This window comes from Oreochromis niloticus, linkage group LG7 (genome assembly GCF_001858045.2).
Source record: "Oreochromis niloticus isolate F11D_XX linkage group LG7, O_niloticus_UMD_NMBU, whole genome shotgun sequence".
NCBI classification, from domain to species: domain Eukaryota; kingdom Metazoa; phylum Chordata; class Actinopteri; order Cichliformes; family Cichlidae; genus Oreochromis; species Oreochromis niloticus.
In genome coordinates, this window is record NC_031972.2 from 54,808,018 (window position 1) to 54,830,280 (window position 22,263).

At 41.9% G+C, this 22,263-nt stretch overlaps 1 protein-coding gene across 10 annotated transcripts in view; it reads right to left on the reverse strand.

The window, feature by feature from the left end:
- Positions 1 to 1,267: 1,267 nt before the first annotated feature.
- grm3 (glutamate receptor, metabotropic 3) overlaps positions 1,268 to 22,263 on the reverse strand; it is a 40,552-nt gene continuing 19,556 nt past the window's right edge. For all 10 annotated transcript variants that reach the window (XM_003440577.5, XM_005470832.4, XM_025909165.1 and 7 more), the window contains 10 exons: positions 22,027 to 22,170; positions 18,296 to 18,565; positions 17,202 to 17,805; positions 8,669 to 8,911; positions 8,375 to 8,564; positions 7,748 to 8,057; positions 7,443 to 7,636; positions 7,152 to 7,284; positions 5,123 to 5,300; positions 1,268 to 4,219 (listed from right to left, as the gene is read on the reverse strand). In XM_003440577.5, the coding sequence (XP_003440625.1) occupies positions 4,143 to 4,219; positions 5,123 to 5,300; positions 7,152 to 7,284; positions 7,443 to 7,636; positions 7,748 to 8,057; positions 8,375 to 8,564; positions 8,669 to 8,911; positions 17,202 to 17,805; positions 18,296 to 18,565; positions 22,027 to 22,170 (2,343 nt within the window). In that variant the 3' untranslated portion in view covers positions 1,268 to 4,142. The remainder of the gene's footprint in view (positions 4,220 to 5,122; positions 5,301 to 7,151; positions 7,285 to 7,442; positions 7,637 to 7,747; positions 8,058 to 8,374; positions 8,565 to 8,668; positions 8,912 to 17,201; positions 17,806 to 18,295; positions 18,566 to 22,026; positions 22,171 to 22,263) is intronic.

Sequence of the window (22,263 nt, forward strand, 5' to 3'; positions counted from 1 at the left end):
TACAAACATAATTTTTCAGTACAAGTTTCTGAAAATTTACCTGTACACGATTCTCGAGTGTTTAATGCGGCTGGAAAACTCCTTACTGTAAACCGCAACACACTAGGGTATGGTGGGCTTAAGTGTAATTACAGAAGCTAACCACTGGAGGGCGACCCCCACTAGTATACAAAAGAAGAGTCCAAATCCTGTTTTACAGAACAGATAACGATAATGTAATCTTGTAAAAAATAATAAAGTAAAATAAGATAAAATGAATAAAATATTAGAAGATTTTCATTTCAACAGTTTGACATGTCCCTGACTTTTCTGAAAGCAAAACAAAACAGCTTCTCTAACGTACGTTGTGTCAAACTACAAGCTACTGACTGCAGTGTAGAATGGAAAATTACCAAAAGACTGCTTCATCTTTATCTCTCTTTTTTTTTATACACACTTTTAAAGTCTTACTTTCAGAGACTGAACCTTCACACTGCATTTACCAAAAACACTGGGCTCTCTGGTAGATGGTTTAACAAGAGTGCCTTCATTGGGGAACAGATGAGGCAGAGTGTTAGAGCCATCTTTCAACATTTGGCAACACACACGTTGAATAGAGCCCATGTGGATATGAAAGTGATGTTGAGAGGCTGTTAGTGTTGCTGGAGAGACGAATGTATCTGCACTTCGTCACACATTTTAGCTGCATTTATTGATATTTTTCTGAGATGAACAGAGAGAAGGATGAGCGGACAAAACCAGCATTTTTTCCTTGTTATTTTATTATGATGTCATCACAGCCTTATTATTGCACATACCATAAACACGGAACTATTGCTTTTGTGGTTGACCAGTTCCAGAGTCCCTTAAACCTCAGCTTCATTTTGCCTGCAGAGATCTCATCTTGTTTCAAAGAGGCCAAGGACACATTCTGCTATATAGCGGGGGCTATAGCACAGAGATCTTTGTGGAGCACACAGCAGTTGGCAGAGGCTGAATAGAGGAACAATGTTTATAATGGATGGCTGCTTGTAAAGGACATTCATGAGTAAAGCCAATTAAAGACGCTTCCCGAGTGAGTTACTTGGTGCATGACATGGTAAAACTCGGAAAGGTGAGGCATTTCAAAGTAAAGCGTTTCCTCTACGTCTCAGTTCCAACAGATTTTCCCATACACCCGTTAAACCCTTTTCAAACCTCCTTATGCCTCGACAGCATGCCTGCAATGGGCTCCCAGATCTAAATGCTTCAGTTCAAGTATGGCCTAGCAGCCTGCTGGTCTTGCTTAGGTGGTCTTGGCTGAGACCCACCATGTAGCAAGTTTCACACATCGAGTGGAGATGAGGTGGACAAATGTGGCGAGGGAAAGGTTGAAGGGGTGAGGCAGACTGTGAGAGACGGGGTCAAAAGAAGAGTGTGAGATTGTTGTCAGAGACTGGTCCCCGGACTAAATGAGTGGAGAACAGGGTTAAGTGCTCTATTTGTGCAACTATTAAAAGCTGGGAGTAGGGTACAGGGACTCGCAGAGCCAAATCTCATCAGTCACTGCCAATTTGAATCAGAACCAGCAACTCGTTTTTCTTTTCCTCCTTTTTCGGCAACTCCTCACCCCTCCTCTTCATGCGGACAAACAGACATTCCAGCAGCGGATGTGATGGTGGTTGTCCATAGCAACGTGCCATGCTGGGTGTATCTTGTGGGAGCAGGACCACTGAGTGAATGGCTAAGCCTTCTTCTAACAAAGACTGCGAATCTCTGAGATGCTTTGAGCTTCCATAGAAGCACTGTGACTTCTGGGCTGTGGGAGTGCTTTACATAATCCAGCAGCAGCTTCCCTCTGCTCTGCCACAGCGCTCTCTCCTGCTGCTCTCTGCACCTAACACACACGCCCCAATGTAGGTCGGCTCATCTTGGCGCATCCTCTGAAATTCTTTCAATCTATCATTCAGTGTGATAATCACAGGGTGCTCTTGGAGACAGGCAGCGCAAAGGTGTAGACCAGTCACGAGATGAATGTTCAACAGTTCTACCCACATCTGCTGTATGAAATTTGAGAGAATAGTTTGAAAATGCTCGACCGGAGGGGAGAAATGAGTGATTCCGATCACATATTTTGCTGGAAACATCAAATATAACAGTCACACTTTATTCTAGACAGCATATTATATGTAAACATTTAAGATCAATTTATTAATAATTTACTACCACCTTAAATGCAATAAATTATTGCATGAGTCACTTGTTTAAAAAGAAAATATGCTAAATTACTCTGCTAATATTTAGATTTTCTCGCAACATTCATTTATTCCACCACCTCAGAACTGTCACCCAGCAGCGAGTCTGCAACATTTCCAGCTTGAAACAGACAGTTTGATGTGTGTGGATGTTTTGATAAATTTGATATACTTTATGGATATGAGTTCTTCTCTAACATCCTTTTGTTAGCTGGGATCAGCCAGCAGCTGACATTGTGTGCTCTGCTTCCTTTCGTGAGCCTCTCTGGGACTGCCAAAGCCAGCTGCTCCTCTGTGCCTCTCAACATCAACACATTTAACACAGATATGTAAACTGCACACTTCAATAACTCAGTGAGTCAAAGACTCAATCTTAATGGTATATGAGCTCCTCTCCCCCTCCCTCATTTTATTGGAGATGCTATGCTGTAAAAATATATGGGTATATATATCAGAAATACCCTTTCCCTTTTAATAACAGACTGGGAAAGATATGGGTGGTAGGGAAAGCCATTTTAACCCAGGGATTCCTCCGAGTCGCCGTTTTAGTAATTCAGGTACACAATCAGTGGCAGAAGGCTTGCTAGGAAATAAAACTATCTGCATGTTCTCTATAGTTAGCCCACTTTTCCAGTCACCAAACAGGGATTTGCAGCTGGTAATGTAAAATTGATCTTTTACAACTTCTACCTGGAGAACTATCAAACATTACATTAAGGCACATAGCCATATTCAAAACATCACCACATACTGTATCTATGGGGCACAGAAACATCAGCTACCATTCCCCTCTAGCTGGAGAAATTCAGCATGTATTCATGAAAGCAGACCATTTTCCTCCATTAGCGTTTGAGTCATTTGAGTACATAAAGTTCATAATTACAGGGTAAGACACCAGTTTGCTTTTGCCGACACAACTATTGCTGCACTGTCTGTGTTGACAGTTTTGAGGCAGAAAAAAAAGGTGTTTGTTGTACTGTATCTTTTCAGCCCTGCTATTAGTTATTATTAGCAATCCATTACAGAAATCCTCCATAGAAGCAGCAGTTTAAGAGTGGGAGTAAAATACTGTTGCTTTGGTGAACACATGTCTGGAACTATGGCCATTAAGATAAAGGGATTCTATGATTAGAAATAGAAAAATGAACATTTGTATCAAAAGCAAAACATACCTTCCCGCAAAAAACAACCACATTAGGTTCTTAAATAGATCTAGGATGCAAAGCACATCTATAAAAAGATGTGAACGGATGAATTCTCAAACTGAAAGTTGATGAATTTGAGAGATTTTTTTTATGCATGTCCATTCCAGCTGTTCTAACCAGTCCAGGTTATGCTTTAGTCCACATTCACTCTAGGGTTGTAAGACCATCAACATTGTGCTGTTTGAACCATCAGTAGCATAATATACAAATGTACAGATACACAATAGAAATACATACATAATTTGTTATTACAATGAGACCTACAAAAAAGCATGAGAATAAAAAGTCTGTGGGGTATTGCAGGTGAGGCAAGCAGAGCCACAAATGTGCATCCAGACTGAGGGACACAGCCCCTCCTACCATGAGTAAGCGCATGTCTATTTACACTGCATCATAACAAAGCTATCAAAAACAAAGGCTCCAAAAATTCCTCCTAAAAACTTTTTTTGTTCTTTTGTTTCTCTACATACAACAATTTTTGATTTCCATGTATATACATCCCTAGAAAATAATTTCCATATAGTTACACACTTTCTACATATGTGAAACGATACAGTTCTAGTCCACAAGGAAGGTGTCTGCTTGTTTGTGCGTGTATGTGCACATATGTGAATGTTTATCTGTGAGCGTTGTGTGTGTGTGTGAGGCGGGCAAAGAAGAGGATAATGTTCATCAACTGGCTAACAGTCGCAGGGGGCAGATTTGGAGAGTAGACTGGATGTGGTCACAGAGAGGAAGTAGTGGAGTCTACAATTTCTCTCCCGTTGCACACAGTGGGAACATAGTGGGCGCTGACAGAAGCTAGAAAAGGAAAAAGGAACAAGGGGGTTAAAAGGGAAAATACAACTACACAGATAGAAAAAAGCATAGTTAAATATTCAATTTTGTTGGTGTCAAACTAGTAAAAGAAAAAAAAAATGTTTGTCATACAGAATGACAAGATACATAAATATTCATATTTTGCAGTAGAAATGACCCTGCAGCAATAAAAAAAACCCCCCACATTTAACATATTTTACATTTTTACTAAGTCTTGAATTACTCACAGGAACTTACTGACATTAGGAGTTGTCAGGTGAAAACAATTCTCCCTGTGGAAACACTCACCAACCAGGGTGATCTGGAAATAAGCTAATTGGTTTGGGTATCTACAATTCAAGGGAGTCTATAAATACAAGTTCTTTTAGTTTTAGTTTCCACTATCCAAAATACCATTAAGCAACGTGAGTTTACAGAAACTGTGGAAATCAAGACAGCATCTGAGAGAAAATGTTCAGATAAAACTGCAGGTCTGCTGGGCAGGAAGTCTAATCAAAACCACCCACTACAAAACAGTTGCTGGAAGCTTTAGCTAAAATAGGCGTGGTGGTGCGCTGTTCCACTGTGCAGCACTAATGCACAAACTGGGTCCCTACATCAAAGAGTCATCAGGAATAAAACATTACCTATGACCTCATCACTAAAATCAGTGTCTGATGTTTGCAAAGCAACATCTGGATAGGTCAGAGATGAAGCTTTTTTGGCCACAATCACCAGGGATTTTTCACCAGGGGGAAAAAGAAGCACTATTTCATGAAAACATGCCAATGGCTGCCAACTGTTAAGTAAGTAAGGAGGTTGGGAATATTATAAATAGCAATAGACAGGAAAATATTGGACTTTTTGTTGAGTACAGAATGTTGCGCATATAACCAAATGACCTACCATGAGATGCATATGAGGTGGCAGCCCCGCTGACACTGAAGCGATTAAGGTTAAGCCTGTGGCTGGTTACATTCTTTTGGGGCTGAAACATGATGATGTGGACCTTGGGGGCAAACATGCAACCCAGCACCACAAAGCCACTCAAGCTGACTGAGATACACATGGTAGTAGTCTGAACCTGCAGAGGAAACAGAAGAAGACAGTAATTAGTAGCCAGGTTAGCACAAGACCTATCAGTTGCCCATCCATCCATGCATCCATCGATCTAGCTATCAGCCACACTGTGAGCAGTTTGCAAGTCTATCACTGTCACATGGAGTAAATCGTTTTTGCTAACATTTGCAGCTGAGACTTGCCAGTTATCCTAACATGCATGCTTTTGCACTGTTTCAGTTGCTATTACAAGCTAATTTAATGATAACAATCTATAATAATGAAAATACTTCAAAGGCACATTTGAGTGCTTATGACAAAGTGCTTTGAATAGAATTAGAAATGAAAGCAAATGCTGCTAAAGACACTAAAGAAATGGATCCCTGTGTCTGCACACGCTGCAGATAATCATGCATGTAAAGTGAGAGTCTTTGTTAGCATACTTTGTTAGCTTATAACACTTACTAGAATCTATCAATAAAAGACTTAATCAACAGAGACCACAGTGGCCAAACTGAAGTCTCTCACTGGAGGGAAGCTTTAATTTTATTCTCTGTGAAATCAATGCCAAGTAAGTACACTCTTATTCTCTCTTGATTCCTGATCTCCAGCATGCAGCAGTGCGCACTATAAGTTGCTGTATCCCGCCATAATCGTTATCATAAGTGTTACAGATGTTTGAATAACAGCAATTCCCAGTGAGATCACAGTACATTTGAGCATATTAGCAATAAACCCTTCAACGTCTCCTCTGAGTATGTATGTACATACTTATGTGAGTGGGCGGGTATGCATATTGGAGATGTTTTTCCCATATCTGTCTAATCTTACAGTAACATTACGTCAAAAAATACATATTTAGAGGGGTGGAGAGGAGAGATAGAGAGAGTATGAGAGTGAGCGAAAGATGGTCATTTATTTGACATTTTACGGGGATCAAATGAGCAGCCCTGGCATCAGCACTCTATCAGCACTCCTCTCTTGCGCCCTTTGATACAACGTGTGCATTTGTGGAGTGTGTATATAAGGTGTGTGTGTGTATGCCTAAGATTTGTATGGCTCAGGTGAACATTCACTCCCATTTGCTGTTAAATCTGAACATGTGTCAGCAGTTTGACAGAGCTCGTCTAAGTGTCACTCCCAGTACTGCACAGCTGGGACATCTGCCAATAGGATTAGGAATTGTTTAAGTTGTGACTACACCTATGTGATTCCTGCTTTGTTAGCTGTGACTCTTTAAAAAAAATCATGTTGAGAAGATAAAAACTGCTCACATAACCGCATTACATACTTGAAACACCAAATTGAGTCAGTTGCCATAGACTCCCATGGCTCTGTCAGTGCGCCCCAGGGTGGCTGTGGCTACAACGTAGCTTGCCATCACCAGTGTGTGAATGTGTGCGTGAATGGGTGAATGACTGGATATGTAAAGCGCTTTGGGGTCCTTAGGGACTAGTAAAGCGCTATATAAATACAGGCCATTTACCATTTACCATGGTAAAACGCTCATCTTTATCACAGAAATAAAAAACTTTTAAGGTGGAACATGAAACAGCTTTCTACTCTAACTGAGCACTCAAAGCTCTTTATACAACATATAACATCAAAATGTCTACATATAACTTTTGCAGTCTATGGGAAAAAAACAGTAAATATGAAACTGCCAATGGTTAATTTAGCACAAACAGCCCAGAGTATTTAATTCTGCTTTTTATTTGGACCATAAGCATACCATCACGAGTGTGATATCAGTTGTGCTGCTGCTAGATAGTTTTTAAGGTTAGGCTTGCATCTTGTTGGGCTAGAGTCAGTTCAGTGTCCTCCTTAAATACAGAAACACGCACTCGTGCATGCATGTGTATGTTCAAAACCATACCCTGTAGTCACTGGATGTAACATAGAAGATAGGAAGAAAGGCCAGCCAAATTATACAGGTGGTGTACATGGTGAATCCAATAAATTTGGCCTCATTGAAGTTCTCAGGGCACTTCCTGGTCTTAAAGGCATACCTAGAGGAGAAGAGAATCACATTTTTAAGTTGACGAAATACTTTTTCATTTCAGCAGTTCCTGATTTGATGTGCTGTAGAACATAAACTACTTTATATTTTATATAGTGCCTTTTGGGTAATAATCAATGTCTGTGAGTTTAGCTGTGACACACTTACACAGTACACAAGATGACCAGGAGCACATCATATCCCAGTGACAGCAGCATGCTGGAGTCACGTACATTACACTTCAAGATGACGGTCTGTCGTCGCTCCGGCAATGTAAACCGACGCGTGCCGGGGACTTCCAGCAGCAGCCATACTGACACCATTACTAACTGGACAGAGATTAGACTCAGACAGATGAACACCTGGAAAAAAAAGGGAAAAGAGGAAGTAAGGTCATCGAGATCTACTGTTTGTCTATCCATCCATCCATCTGACTGATGCAGATGGATAGACATGATGCTGCAATCACTCACCTGAGAGGATGGGCTAATGAAGCGTGGCCTCACGGCTCCCGCTCCGTCTTTCACACCATTGAAAATCCTGGCGATTCTGTTGGTTTTGGTGAGAAGGGCGGAGTAGCAGACAGCAAATGATGTGCCCAGGCCAAGGCGGCGCAGGGCACAGATGGCAGGAGAGGGTTTGGCCAAAAAGAGGAAAGTCATGGCGTAGGACATGAAGACTCCTAAGAGGAGGATATAACACAGTTCTCTACCTGATGCTTTCACCAGTGGTGTGTTGTTGTGTCTGATGAACACCCAAATCACCAGGCCGGTGCACATGAATCTGGGGACAGGGAGGAAGTTGCAGCCAGACAGACAATCAGTGTCATGAAGTCACTGCTTATATGCTGTCACACACATAAAGCATGGCTATAAATATCAAAATTTACTTAAACAATCAACAAAATATTCTGATATCAGTATATGCTCATGTCATTGTCTGTGCATAGCTATGAAAAATTTCTGTATCTGTATGACGCTGAGCCTCGGCTGACCATATGCTAAGTTCTTCCCCACTTACTTATTGTTGTGAGCTACTTCTGTCCAGTTTTCTGTGTTTGCAACAGCGATTCGTAGATTTTCAAAATCCCTGTCACTTACCCTACACATGCAATGGTAATTGGGCCAATAGCCCAGGCATCTTCCCACATAATATAGTCCTCGGGAAGGTCATAACAGGATGTCAGGTCGTCAGTGGGCCACTGGCCAGGAGCGCAAGGCGAGCAGGTAAACTCATCAGCCAGGTATTCATGAGGCTCACAGGCTGTACAAATCCAGCAGCAGTACTCACCTGGGAAACAGGAATACGAACAGTTTGTGGCAGATTTTCCAAAGGTGCTGCTACCTTGACTGTCACTACAACAAAGACGAAATTAATGAAATTCACCGTCCTACCTGCCTGCATTTTCTTCATCTCATTGCGCTCACAGGGGTCGCTGCACTGCGACGTGGGCACTACTTCTCTGGGCCAGCGAATTAAATCACTGCTCAGACTTAAACTCTCTGCCCATTCACCTACTGGCACGTAACCATAACGATCGCCAGAGTGCTGGTAGCTGAAGATGTTGTATCGGCCCATGCCATCCCCCTGGGTGTCAAACTTCACTACTGTCTCGCTGCCTGAAGGAGAAAATGGGGCTGAAGAGAGAACACAGAGACAAAGAGTGGAAAAAAGGCGATAAACCCAGTGGGAAAGGAGATCAAAGCTTAACAATCACAAACAATCACCTTATTGAGGTCTCATTGATGTCTTTTAAAAGCAGCAGTGAAGAGAGGGACAATAAGCAATGGTCAGTAAGCCTTAGGAGTCCAAAACAGATAGTGAAAGGCACTACAAAAGTGTTTTCATTACTGAAGACCAGCCAGTCACAAAAGTGTTTTCTAAGAGGCTATAAATGCCCAGTATGCTTGGTGATGTGTGTGTCGCTGGCCTCCCACCTGTCCATAAGGTCACCTAGGGACAAAATTGCTGTTCTAAAATCAGATCTGACAAAGTTTATTACCAGATGCATCATTAACAAGCTGCCCATAAAGCCATATAGGCATGGAAGCAGAGAATTGAATCCCTTGGTAATGCTATAGCTACCCACACAATGATAGATTTAGCCTCTGGGTCTCTTCTGTGAGTGAGGTACACTGCTGAAACTGCCAAATTGGTTTGTATACATGTTGTTATGAAAGGATTACCATCTACCCTGAGGATGTGGGAACAGAAGAGATTGTAAAATTGGCAGGATGTGCGGTCACCATTAAAAAAACAAATAGAAAAGGGCTATGGACTGGGAAAACAGTAAGTTATTGATGCTTTGCAGGCAGCGCCGGACCTGACAGTGCTGAAACTTGGTTGTTTTGACACAGACAAAGTGTATGCCACTCCTACGGTGCCATCGCTGTCCTTTACAGCAGAGCAGTCAGCTCTGTATTGCTGACACACAGGCTTGCGTGTTATACGGTGGTGCCTTGTCGAAAGATGATGTGACTAGAGAAATCACAGTGTATGCTGGGTTTATAAAGCACCGTTCTTCAATTTGTAACAAGGCTCTCGGTCCTCACCGTGCAGCATGCTTTGATGATGCTATGCCGCCTTCCTCATATCTCTTTGTCTTTGGGTAACTGAATAAATCGTGGGCCAAATTCATTCTCCATACATACAGCCTGGGATCAGTAGAGTGAATCAGGATACAGATTGCGAATAAGCTGTTGGGCTGAAAAGTTTGCATGTGTGTACGGGTAAGGATGTGCACACAAGATTGAAGCTCGATTAGGTTTTGCTTTACAGTTTGATGGCTAAGGTATTGCTCTGAGCGCTGTGGGAGGCAGTGCTGACAGAACCAAAGCTCTGACCCTGCTGTTAGCTGTGTGTGTGTGCGAATGTGTACGTATGTGCACGCAGCACTGACAGGGGCTAAAGCTGTGCTATTGTTGTGATAGTTCAGTGTGCTCAGAAAAGAATGGCGTGTCAGATGGCAGCAGAGGGGGTTAGGGTTTATGAAATCCATAAATCACAGAGACAGCACAACTCTCTATCTTTCTCCTCTCTCATCTCCCTCTGTCACAGGAAATTCTAACTGTCAAGTCTTCTTTGGATTTTGCAGCTAAATGTTTAGGTGACAGCTAAATGAAAATGATTTCAATAAGAAGGTGCTGATAATATCTTGAGATAAAGGAGATATATGAATCCATTATGCTGCACGTCGCCAGATAATAAAGTCTGCTAATATCAGCAAGCAATAAGGCAAGCTGGGCCCTCCTCCTTTTAAACACCCATACACACTGACAGAACACGTTGCCAATGGCTAATTATCATAACTGCACCTTATTAGGACCTTAGATATGTGCTGAGGCCTAATTAGCTGCATGTGGTAATTACGTGTAATACAGACAAAAGAGATAAGAGTATTGGCCTACAGAGCCATTTGAAGGTGCTGTTTTTGTCCTTGACTTCCCGCTAACACATCGCATTCAGGCAGCAATAGACTCAGAGGACTGGTGATTCCTCCTTATTTCCAACATCAGTGACCTCGCTGACATGACAGAATGGCTTATCAAGAAAGTGGATGAGGGTGCAAGTTAGAGCTACCGAAGGCCACCAAGACTCAACTGACTGCAGAGAGCGGAGACACGCAGCTCAGGTTATTGACTGATGGACAAAATTCTCTCTCTTCATCACTGTCCTGGACTGAACTAAAAAAAAAACTAAAACTAAAACAACAACAACAACAAAAGGTTTTTGTTTTGACAGGACTAAGCATCTATGGCCATAGACTCACTGAATCAAGCTTCTGAGCATGCTGAAATTTTGAGACTGGCCATTTAAATAGTAGCTAAAACGATTAATAAATATTTGTCAGTCCACATCTGCAGTCTGTTTTGTTGAATTTTTTTGGAAATATATTTAGGATTTCCTGATTTCCCAAATAGTTACAATTATCTCTCTCTCTATATATACTGATCATGTAATTCACTTGCTGGGCCCACGTCCTCATTTGAGGTTTGACAGCATTTTAGTAGATAAAGGTGAATGGCTTGGACATGAATTGAGCCGCGGTTTGGGGAAGGCCTCGAAGGGGACTGGCGGCGGCTCCTGGGCCTGGCAGATCCCCATGCACTAAATAGAAGTGAAAAAATTAAAGAATTGAAAAGGGTAGGTATGGTGGGGCGCATAAACGAGAACAAATAGCTTGTAGAACTGGGGGAACATATATAGATGAGAACCGGAAGGAGCGTGTTTGGAGGCGTAGTCCTGAGCTTGAAATTCAGATACTTTATCTCCAATTACAGCAAGTTAGGGCACCACAAATGTGGTTTTACTATCAACAGGTTTGCCATATTATACCAACTAATAGTAGCCATGTCCTTTAAATATAGTCTTGGTAAACATCAACACATGCAACTCTAACGTCAGCGATACTCATTGAGATCTGTTTATCTTATGAAGATGCACGTATTAAATTCAGTTGCACTGATGGACCGAACAGGGAACCAGTCTCTGCCCAGTCTGGTGATGGGCCATATGTCCAATTATGAGCCGGTCTGTTTCATGCATGCGCAACACATGCTACACGCACAGCGGGGCAAGCAAATAGTGCACACTCATAACCACACATTAACATATTGTTAGCATGGAAGCTCTTTAGAGCGCAGTCGTCCCTTTGTCTTCAAAGTTTGCCAAAGTAAACCATGTGTGGACAAGTACGAAAACATTTGTAACAACAAACCTAATCAGGCACTTAAATTACCCTCACCCAGCTGAATACAAACATTTTAAGCCACCAAAGTGGCTAAAGCTAAAGCTATCCAGTGCACAGAGTCAGCCACACGCCTGCAGCCTCTATATGAGCCTCGGTATGAGCAACAGATCAAAGCACTTATGAGGAAAATTATGGAGACAAATGAAAAAGTGGTTGATGTCCTGTTATCTGTTAAAGTTATAAACACACTGGAAAATGATTCAAACACCTTAAATTAACATTGTTGTATGAGTCTGTTACACCCAAATGCCAGCTGAAGATGGGTGTACATCAACTCATTTTCAGTTAATTATTTGTATCTCTTTCGGGTAGTAGAGCACTTATTTTTCAGTTATTTAAATCAGACAAGGTCCTGTAAGTTACTGCAGTTTTGGGGGAAGCATAAAGTTTAATTTGATCATTTCTGTATAATTTATTTTATTATAAAATAATATTTTGCAATGAAAAAATGTAATTTTTATTTGCTGTCAGTTATTGTTCTTAGAAAGAAAATCAGAACTGGGAAAATCAGCATAGGCAAGTCACATTTAGGAAAAAAATCTGAATTTACAAAGAAAACTGAAATCTCTAATATCAAATAAAGTTAGACTCATTTAACAAGCTGGAAACCACAACAAAACCTCAGCCTCTTTATAGTAAAGCTGAAGCACTGTGACAGGTCTTTGTGTTCAAGTCTGGCAAACATGCAAATGATCTTTTTTGACCTGCAGTGTTTATGAAACAGTGCTGCTTATAAAATGCTTTTTAAAAGCCTGTTCATATTATTTCCTATGTGCACAAAAGCCTGTTTAACCTGCTTAAAAAAATAGGGTATTGGGGTATCCCGTTAGATGACATCTGATTTATTTGGACAGTGTGAAAGTGTGACTCTGAAGATGAGCCAAAAAGTTAAAGGGATTTAGATTTCCCAACCCTGAACTGTACCACACTAAGTTACTGTGATTCATCTTCATGAGAATATGAATGTTTGTATGAGATTTCATGGCAAATCACTTAATAGTTGTTGAGATATTGCACTTAGGACCAAACTGTACACTCACAGACAGGCTGACAGACTGACACTGCCATTTGCTAGTGTGGTTGTAACCATAAGTGAGCAGTGTGGCTAAAAGGAACTTGATCTGTCAGCTACTTTTCAACAACATGTTTCTGTTACATCAGAGCAACATGCTGAACAATAAACTGACGGAATGATTTGTAGCGATGCTTCCTAACGGCGGCTCTTAGGTTTCCATGTGTAACGGATCTTTTAACGCAACCTAATGCAGTGTTATAGGTGATTCTGTGTCACCTCATCCACACTCCAGGTGACTTTTCATGTCTGTGAAGTGTCATCAGCAAACAAAAGACCAAGCCTCACTCGCTGACATCCAGCAATACTGTCAGCCAATTCATGTTTCATGTGGTACACTACAAGTACACTAGAAACTGTGGCTCACAGGTTGAGCGAAACATAGGGCATGCTTTGTCCCGACCAAATCTAAATATACAACTATCTTACTGCATCGGCAACAAACTCTTTCATTTTTGTAATTGCACTTGATTAGACAGCTGGGAGAAATGAAAATTAAACAGAAAAAATACAAAAAAAGAGGGAAAAAAAGAAAAAGCAAATCAACTTAAGCAAGACAAACTGTAGTTATAAGGCAGGCTAACCAGAACCCTAATTTTTGCGAAACACTTAGCATTCCCACTAACTTGAGAAACACCTTATTATTCTAGCTTAATTAGAAGCATGGTGAAAACAGGCTTTTCATTCAGAAGCTGAGAAATTAATTATGTTCTCGGCCATGTCGGGCTAAAGCAAAGCCCAAGGGGGATTGTGGGTATTAAAGGCAGGGGGAGAGAGCGAGAGGAGGCAAAGGCGGCTTGGGATGAATAAATAGGAATAAGTCATCTAAAAGCGGTGAAAGTGAAGTGTACAGATTCATGTGGAGAGGGTAAATCTTTTTTTTGTTTTTGCTTACGTGACTTCACACATACATGCACTCATATCCCCTCAGTACATACGGATATGTATGCAGGTATTCACTCACATGTCACAAATTCACACACAGAGGGAGCACATTAGTTATATTTGTTCTCCCTGTGGATTTGGTCCTAGGGGATGGAGGCGCTGACTGGGTCACAGAACAACAGGCCACAGGGGAACAGAGGACAGATAGGGTAGAGAAAAGGGAGTCTAGAGTAAGGGACAGAAATGTATAGGAGGTAAAATGTAGCGGAAGAGAGCTGAGGCTTGACTGAAAGAAAGGTGGTGAGATAGAGGAGACAAAAGAAAGAAATGGCAAGAGAAAAACAGAAGGTGCTGGGATGGAGGATGAGCCAAGAGACAAGATAAGGGCAAAGAAAGGAGGGAAGTGACAAGCGAGTAGAGGGAGAAGAATACAAGAGAAAGAGAAAGGAGATAGCAAAAGTGAAAAGCAAGAAACTGATGTCATGGTAGCTGAGATACAGGTGGATGGAAAGGAGAGCCTTTAGAGAGAGGAATCAACAGAGAATAGGTGAAGGCTGGATGGACAGATGAGCAAAGTGAGGGAGAGGAGTGGAGAAGCAGACTGGCGCAGAGAGGCAGTGGAGGCAGGAGAGCAACCTTGTGAAGTCTGAGTGGGATGTGCTGTTTTTGAATGTAGGAGAGAGTAGGACACTTTCCGGGTGAGAAAAAGAAAGGGGACAAGCATCTAGAAAAGACGGAGTGATGAGGTGGGAGGGAAAGAGTGACGGAAAGACAGACAGCGACAAAGACAGAGAGACAGGAAAAGAGACTGAGGGAAAAACGAGGGAGAGAAAATGAGTGAAGGTTGTTCTCTAGCATCTAAACGTTGCAGCAAGCTCAATATGGCCCTGAAGGCACACCGCCTCTGCTAACACAGACATATCACACACACACACACACACACACACACACATAGAGAGAAAGAGAGAAGGGGGAATATCACATCTATCACCACTATTTGAACAGAAGACTGCATGCATGTGTGTATATACTGATCTGTTTGCTGCAGATCGGGGAGGTGGGTGGGTGGGAGTTGAATGATGGCTTTGAGAAGTGTGTGGGTTGGGGGTGTCTGCAATTTCATGCTGGTAGAAAAACAAGCATTTCAAGCCACCTCATTGTAAAAAAGACTGTTAGGAAGGTGTTTATGTGCCTCTTGTGTGTATGTATGTCTACGTTTTGCGTATGAAGCATGTTGTAAGGCCTCATAAAAATGCATAAAAAAACGCCTCTGTGTCTGTTACTAGTTGGTAAGGAGCAGTTCCCATGATCTAGCGGATCACTTCAACAATTGGCAATAGTGTCGGCTTCATTACCATAGCAACTAGCAAGACGAGATTAGATGAAGAGAGCCGCATATGAAAACACTGCTTTTAACACAGCATAGTGCATTAGGGCACCACATACAATGTCAGTAAAAGCTAATAAAACAACAGTCTTATTACATTTAAGAACACAGTCCTATGGGACAGTGGGAAGCTATAAGGAAGCTCCGATTTTGATGCAATGCAAAGACTGTGCAATAAACCTGCATGTGTGTATAAGAGAAGGCGAAAGGAGGGAGACGGAGAGCACTGAAGAGCGTTGGTTTTCCGTCTGCTACAGTTCAGACTGAGAGCACTGCGGATGGTGATGCTGCAGTATTCATACCCCACATTCAACCTCAACTCACCTCAGCTTCTTCCTTACATACTGTAGTCGGAAGGATGTATATGTACAGCAGAGAGCGAGAGTGAGTCATTCTGGGCGAACCAATACCTCAAAACAAACACTGCCGCAAGTTCCCAGTTTAACTGTACCGTCTTCCACGTAGTTTGAGCTCTTATCAGCACAGTTTCTCTGAATGGATTTTTACCAATACAGCTGCTTGTCATTCTGTCAGCACTGTCACTGTAAAAGGACTCGGGTTGTTTGTATTTGCTGTTCTTTCTTACCAGCTGAAGAATAAAAACATGCAATTCGCAGACATACATCAGTTAGAGGGAGTGTATTATCAGACATAGAGATGTAGGAAAGTCACAGAGGGATTCACACCTTCTCTCTCATCTGCTGTCCTCTGCTTTTCCCTGCTTTTCTCTCCTCTGCCCCAAAACCCACTCCAGAGCATTTGTCAGCTTCCCGTGTGTGTAAATCTGCATATCTTTCCCATCTCTCACTGTATGTACTCTATAATGGAGTGGGATCATCGGTGCCAAGTGGAGGATGCAACTGCAATTGCTTTGACTGTTTCTTCACTCTCTATCTTATACTCGCTCTTCTTCTCAGACAGAAATGCTCCACTTTGATTTGTAGCAGAAATGAAGATGGGGAATTTCAAAGAGAATTCTCTTCTTCTGCTGACGCATGCCGTCCCACTCCGGAATTGCCTCGGTGCTCACTTGTTCTCTCCCTCCTTCTTTCCCTATCTCTTTTTCTGTCTTACGCTCTCTTACCTTACCCCAAACTCTCTTTTCTCATTTTAGTCTGCCTGTCACTCTTATCTGTAAGCTCCCTCCCCCCCTCCCCTCATAGGTGATGCCATTTTCTCATCCTCCATCCATCCTTGCTGCTCTCTCTCCCCAGCGTCCCATGGCAAATCTGCCGTGTTAGTGTTGTTTGTCTGGCTGTTTTGATGTCTGCTCCTGGTCACGGTTGGTGGAGGAATAAGCACCTCTAAACCTGTGTCAGTCCCTGAGACACAGCAGTTTATTTATAACGCTTCCTTTGTACGCCATCTGTCAGTCAAGCCAATCCTCTGTCTCTTCACTCCCAACTCTACAGAGACTGACAGACAGACAGGCAGCCTGCTATAGGAGCTATTATAACACACACAATCTTATTAGTGCAAGAGAGAAGAATATGGCTGACGGATTAACTGAAGCTCTCATTCCTCAAAGCAACTTTCAAGTGTCGTATCAATTACGCATGGGTAATAGGTGTCAATGGCAAGCTGGCTCTGACAATACATAGCAATTAAGTGGATTTGTTTCAGTACTTTTTATGTTCGCGGCTGCTTTGGCTGAGGAGAAGGACAACATCCCTGTATTGTTTCACAGAGGACTGTTAACTAGGGACTGAAAATTCCCATCGATGTCCTGCTGTCTTTCCACCAGCTTCCTCTCCAACATTTACTTCTTATTCTTCATAAAACTTCAACACCTTGTCGCTCTTCATTCTGTTTGCCGTGCTATAGCTCTCTTACCTGCAAAGCTGACATTAAGGATGTAATCCCTGTAGAGTCTGCGCCCATCCAAGGCCTTCATGCTGTCACACAGCTTGGTGGTGTTAAAGCACAAGCTACGTTGCATGTTATGTAGGGCGTAAGCCATTGCATACACGGCATTCACCACAAACATGATCTTGGACTCGGGTTCAAAGTTATTCTTGTCCATCGCCAAGTCCTTGTCACATGGTGGGGGAGGTGTCTCTCCCAAGCCCACTCCGCCTCCTCCCCCAAAAGAGCACTGAAACCGCTGCTCCCAGAACTCCTTGAACCAGGGATTACGATGATTTTTGACAGGGTTCAGACTAAGGAAGTAGCGGTTGAATTCTGGTATGGGATTGGCTGCCAATTCAAGCGTGATGGCTCCTTCAGCTGTGACCTCATTTCCCTTGACAATGCTTTCCTGCGCACCCCAGCCGTCGCTGGCCACCCATATGAAGGAGGTGTTGAGCCTGGCAGCAGCTGCCAGCAGCTCTCTGGCATCGTCACTTCGCAGGAAAAGAACAGCCACGCGGGCGTTTGGCTTCTGGAGGAGCTGACGGATCACAGCTTCATAGGACTTCTTTGCATTAGACCGTCCCACCTGGACAAAGAGGAGACATGCTGCAATTTAATGAGAGACATACTGTACATGCTCCTCCTGCTTATGTTCCCTATTCGTAATTATTTATCACATAAATCATAGGCGGAAACGTGACAAAAAAAGATATATTTCACAGTCTCATACCAACATGCATTTCTGTAGCAAATTAGATGAAAAATGTGACTGTGAAAGCACCCGGAATGAGTTCTTGGAGATAAGCTTTCATTTTCTGGTTCACGACTGATAACACCAGTGTGATATTAAACCCTATTTGGTGTAGGATGAGATAAAACGTAAAGACAAACTTTTATAAGCGGACAAATTTAGCACTTTGCTTATTGTTGCTGGTGCAGCCGTAGGCCATACATCAGGGTGACATTCCACATGGAAGTTTTGGCTTTGTTTGTTTTGTTTAGCTTTTCTTTCTGTTTGCTTCTTATAGCCATGTCGATTTGACAACAGAAATGTGCAAATGAATTCTTTTTCCTACCTTCTCTGAAGTGGCAATACAGATGTTTCTCATGCGTGCCTCTTGTTCAAAAGCCTCGATACCAGTTTCCCCGTAATCACCCTCGGATGCGACGGTGGACACATAGGTCCAGTTGAAGAACCGCAGGATCTCAGCCATGGCTTTGGCCTGGTAGAAATCAGGGGGCACAGTGCGGGCAAAGTAATCGTACCGCGTCTTGTCGCTGAGTTTGGCACTCGTTGAAGCGTAGCTTATCTGAGGGATCTGGAAGAGCCTGAGAAGATTGGCAACCTGAGGGAACACATAAATCAGGTGGAATAATTCTGAGCCTGCTGTTGTAAAATTAAGCTATCGCAACTGCTTTAAAATTAGAATCTTGACATTGATTGATTGATATCTTTTTTTTTTTGTTGGATTTTCATAGCCCATGCTATGCCCATGATGAAATATATTTTAATATTTTAACTTTAATATTTTGCTGCAGATAACACTGTAAAGTTATTGAGAAGAACCAGGGATAAATGAGCAAAAGGAGATTTCCCATAATTTTTTGTAAATTATATTTTTAATGTTATGTATCCAGAGCTGAATTAGAATTGACTGATTATACTCTTATGGATCAGTGTGAATACAATCTAATAACTCTGAATTTTATTAAAATATTTTCTATGAACTTGATGATTTTTTTTCAGGTGATAGTATAAAAAGTATTTTCTTTAGGAATGATTTGACACTTAGACTGAACGTAGTCAATGTCTGAAAGGTAGAGTAAAAAAATTAAGAGCTAAAACATGTAAAACTTAACATTTATAGTAACTTTTATTATTTTCTGTCATGAATATATATATGTGAAAAAAAATCTAGGCAGCACAATCCCATTATTCAAGAACTTGTAGAACCACCTCTAGCACTAATAACGTGAAGTAATCATTTTCGGTTTGACTTCATCAGTCTCTCACACTGTTGTGGAGGAACTCTGGCAAACCTCTTTACAAAGGTGCTTCAGTTCACTGAGGTTTGTGGGCATTCATTCATGCACAGCTCTCTTGAGGTCCCACCAAAGCAATCAGGTTGCAGTTTCAACTTTGACTGGGCCAACGCAGCACATTGATTCTTTCCTTTCAGTCATTCTGTTGTGGATTTGCTGCTGTAGTTGGACTCAATGTCCTGTTGCACGACCCAGTTCCAGTCAAGCTGTCAGTCAGATGGCCTCAAATTTGTCTTTTGAGTATTCTAGTATACAGAGGACCTCATGTTCTACTCAGTGACTATGAGGTGTCCAGGTCCTGTGGCTGTAAAAAAAAAGCCCAAATCATCACTCCTCCACCACCGTGCTTGACAGTTGGTATGAGGATTTTATGCTGATGTGCTGTGTTTGTTTTTTCCAGATGTAATTTAGCAAACCTCAGCTGTGTTGCCATATTCATTTTAGAAAGAAGAGGCATAGATTACAGATGTGGTTACATTTGCTGGTGCTCAGTTAATCAGGTGTATTTAATAAGCACCACTAGGCTGCTACTTACACGTTTAATTCGTATGGAAGCAGAACTTCCACAGGAAGTTGTGTTTCGCTTTTCACAGGACAAACAGCGGATAAAATGAAGGGCTGTACCAAGGCTTGGCAGAAGAAAGAGAATGGTAAAGTTAAAACAAAGTGGAACTAAAAAGGAACATAATAGGCAAGTTCCCTTTAGGGTTGAAATATATAGAAACAACAGCATCAGTTTGAAACTGCTAAAGCTTCTTGCTCTTAGTTATTTAAAGTTGGTGTAAGTGTTTATCTGTTGCAAGTGATCTTTAACCTTTGACTGCAAGGCACTTAATCAAATATTTTTAATAAAAGCTGAGAAAAGAATTTTTTTTCCATAAGGAAAATGGCAACATCTACTGAAGATCTCTGCTTGTAGAAGTTACTTCTTGCGTAACATGAAGATAAAAGAAAACACAGCAAGTACGTATGCACATGGTGAATCATTTATTAGTGACGGGTGCCTGATCTCTAGTAGCGTCTATATCGCATTCCCTTTTACTATTGATTGGGCTATGGTCATGTTCTGTTTATTGCAGTTTCAATCACAGGTGTCACACAAACAGTAGAGATACGACTGGAAGACATCCTCGCGCTCACGAAGACATGTAAACATACACAATCAAACATGCACAGGCACCCACAAATAAACACAAACTACACAGCCATTCTGTTCCCGCCTCAGTTTAATCCTTTTAGAGCGCATCAGTCTGTGCTTTTCTATATTTCATTCATAGCTCAGCTGATGAGCTGTTTTGACAACATGTCAGAATCTCATTAGACTAATAATGCAGAAGATTAGAGCACATGCTCAAATACATACACCGATGTGCGACGGAACAGGCCGACACTTACGCCAACACCTGCGCTGACATACACTAGCACGCACACACACGCACTGATGGCTGCTTATAGTTCTTCAGGCAGGTTTTATGGGTTTAAGATGGCACTTGACTTAAATGTCACGGAAGGTCATGCTGCAAAATGTAACCGCATTGCTCCATTACCTGCCACTGAACAATGACCAGCTACCTAAGAGGGCTGTGTGTAGGGACACGGAGAGTTTACTCTGTTAGCGAAAGCTGCCTTCTTCCCTTGTGAGAGAGAGAGGGAAGGGAGAAATGCATAGGAATGGGCTGAATGTGGATATGGAAAGAAATGAAAGTAAAGGACGGAAAAATGGTGCAGAGGAGGGGTTCTGTGCATTTTCTCCTTGGAATGCAAGTCACACACATGCACACACAGAGACACACACACATGCGCATGCAGAGACATATACAGAGACATGAATGAGTAGAGGGGAGGAATCATGCTCGCTAAGTAAATGCCTTCAAGGCACTGGAGTTTAGTTGTGCATGGTTAAACATAAAATAATTCCCTATTACTTCATTTGGAAGCCACAGACAGACTGGCCAAGTACAAAGGCATGAAGGAGTAGCTGGATTAGCTTCACTGGCATTAGATCACAAAACAGCACACAGTTCAGGTCTTGTAAACACGGTTGCTGTTTAGATAAAAAAAAACCCCAAAACAAAACGATAAAAAAACCCAGCAACAAAGGCCAACAAAAATGAGCCGCAAGAAAACAAAGCATAATTATGTCTGATGAAGGACAAGAGGCAGTGCAGATGTGTTAACAATGGCTGCCCCAGGAAGGAGGAGGAGGAAAAGAAGGGGGCTGAGGTCAGCATACACTGAGATCTCCCCAAATAGCCGGGAGGGATGCCTCAGAATGCATATAAATATGGAGGGGAAAAAAAGGGAAGCAGGAAGTTATGAGAAGTGAGCGAGCAAAGATTTAGAGGAGAGAAAAAAAGCAATATATAAAATGGAAGACAGAGAAAAAGACAGGGCAGGGTGAGAAAGAGAAGACAGAGAGACAGTTTCAGAGATTAGGGATTTAAGGACTGATAGGAGGAGGCTTTTGTGCAGTCACAGAGGAGTAAGGGAGAAGGAGGTTTTATGCTAAACTATGCAAATTACATAGTTCTATGACAAGAGCTACAAGGGCTGGGAAAACACACAAGAGCGCACCGATGGAGCTTGATTCTAAGAAATAGACATACACATATATACACAGTCACATAAATATGAAAACAGCAGAAACGGAAAATGTCACTTTAACCCTTGGTCATGGGAGAATAAGCAAAAAGTTAACGAGAAAGTTAAAAGTAGATGATCACAGTGATTGTTGTTTGTACAACTACTTCTGTACTTTTGTTACCTGTATAGAGACGCTGCTAAAGGATCCTCCTATGACTCCTGCGATTGCAAGCGGGCTGTCGTCCTGCAAAGCATATGATCCATCGGGACAGATGAACTCTGTGTCGTCCACCTTGGTGAGTGAGGCTCTTACGAACTCCAGAGCCTGGGCAACATAGAATTATTTTTGCTGTAATGAATGTGCTACATAAATAAAAGTTGAATACTTTGAGGTTATTTTTTAATGCTAAGTTTCTCT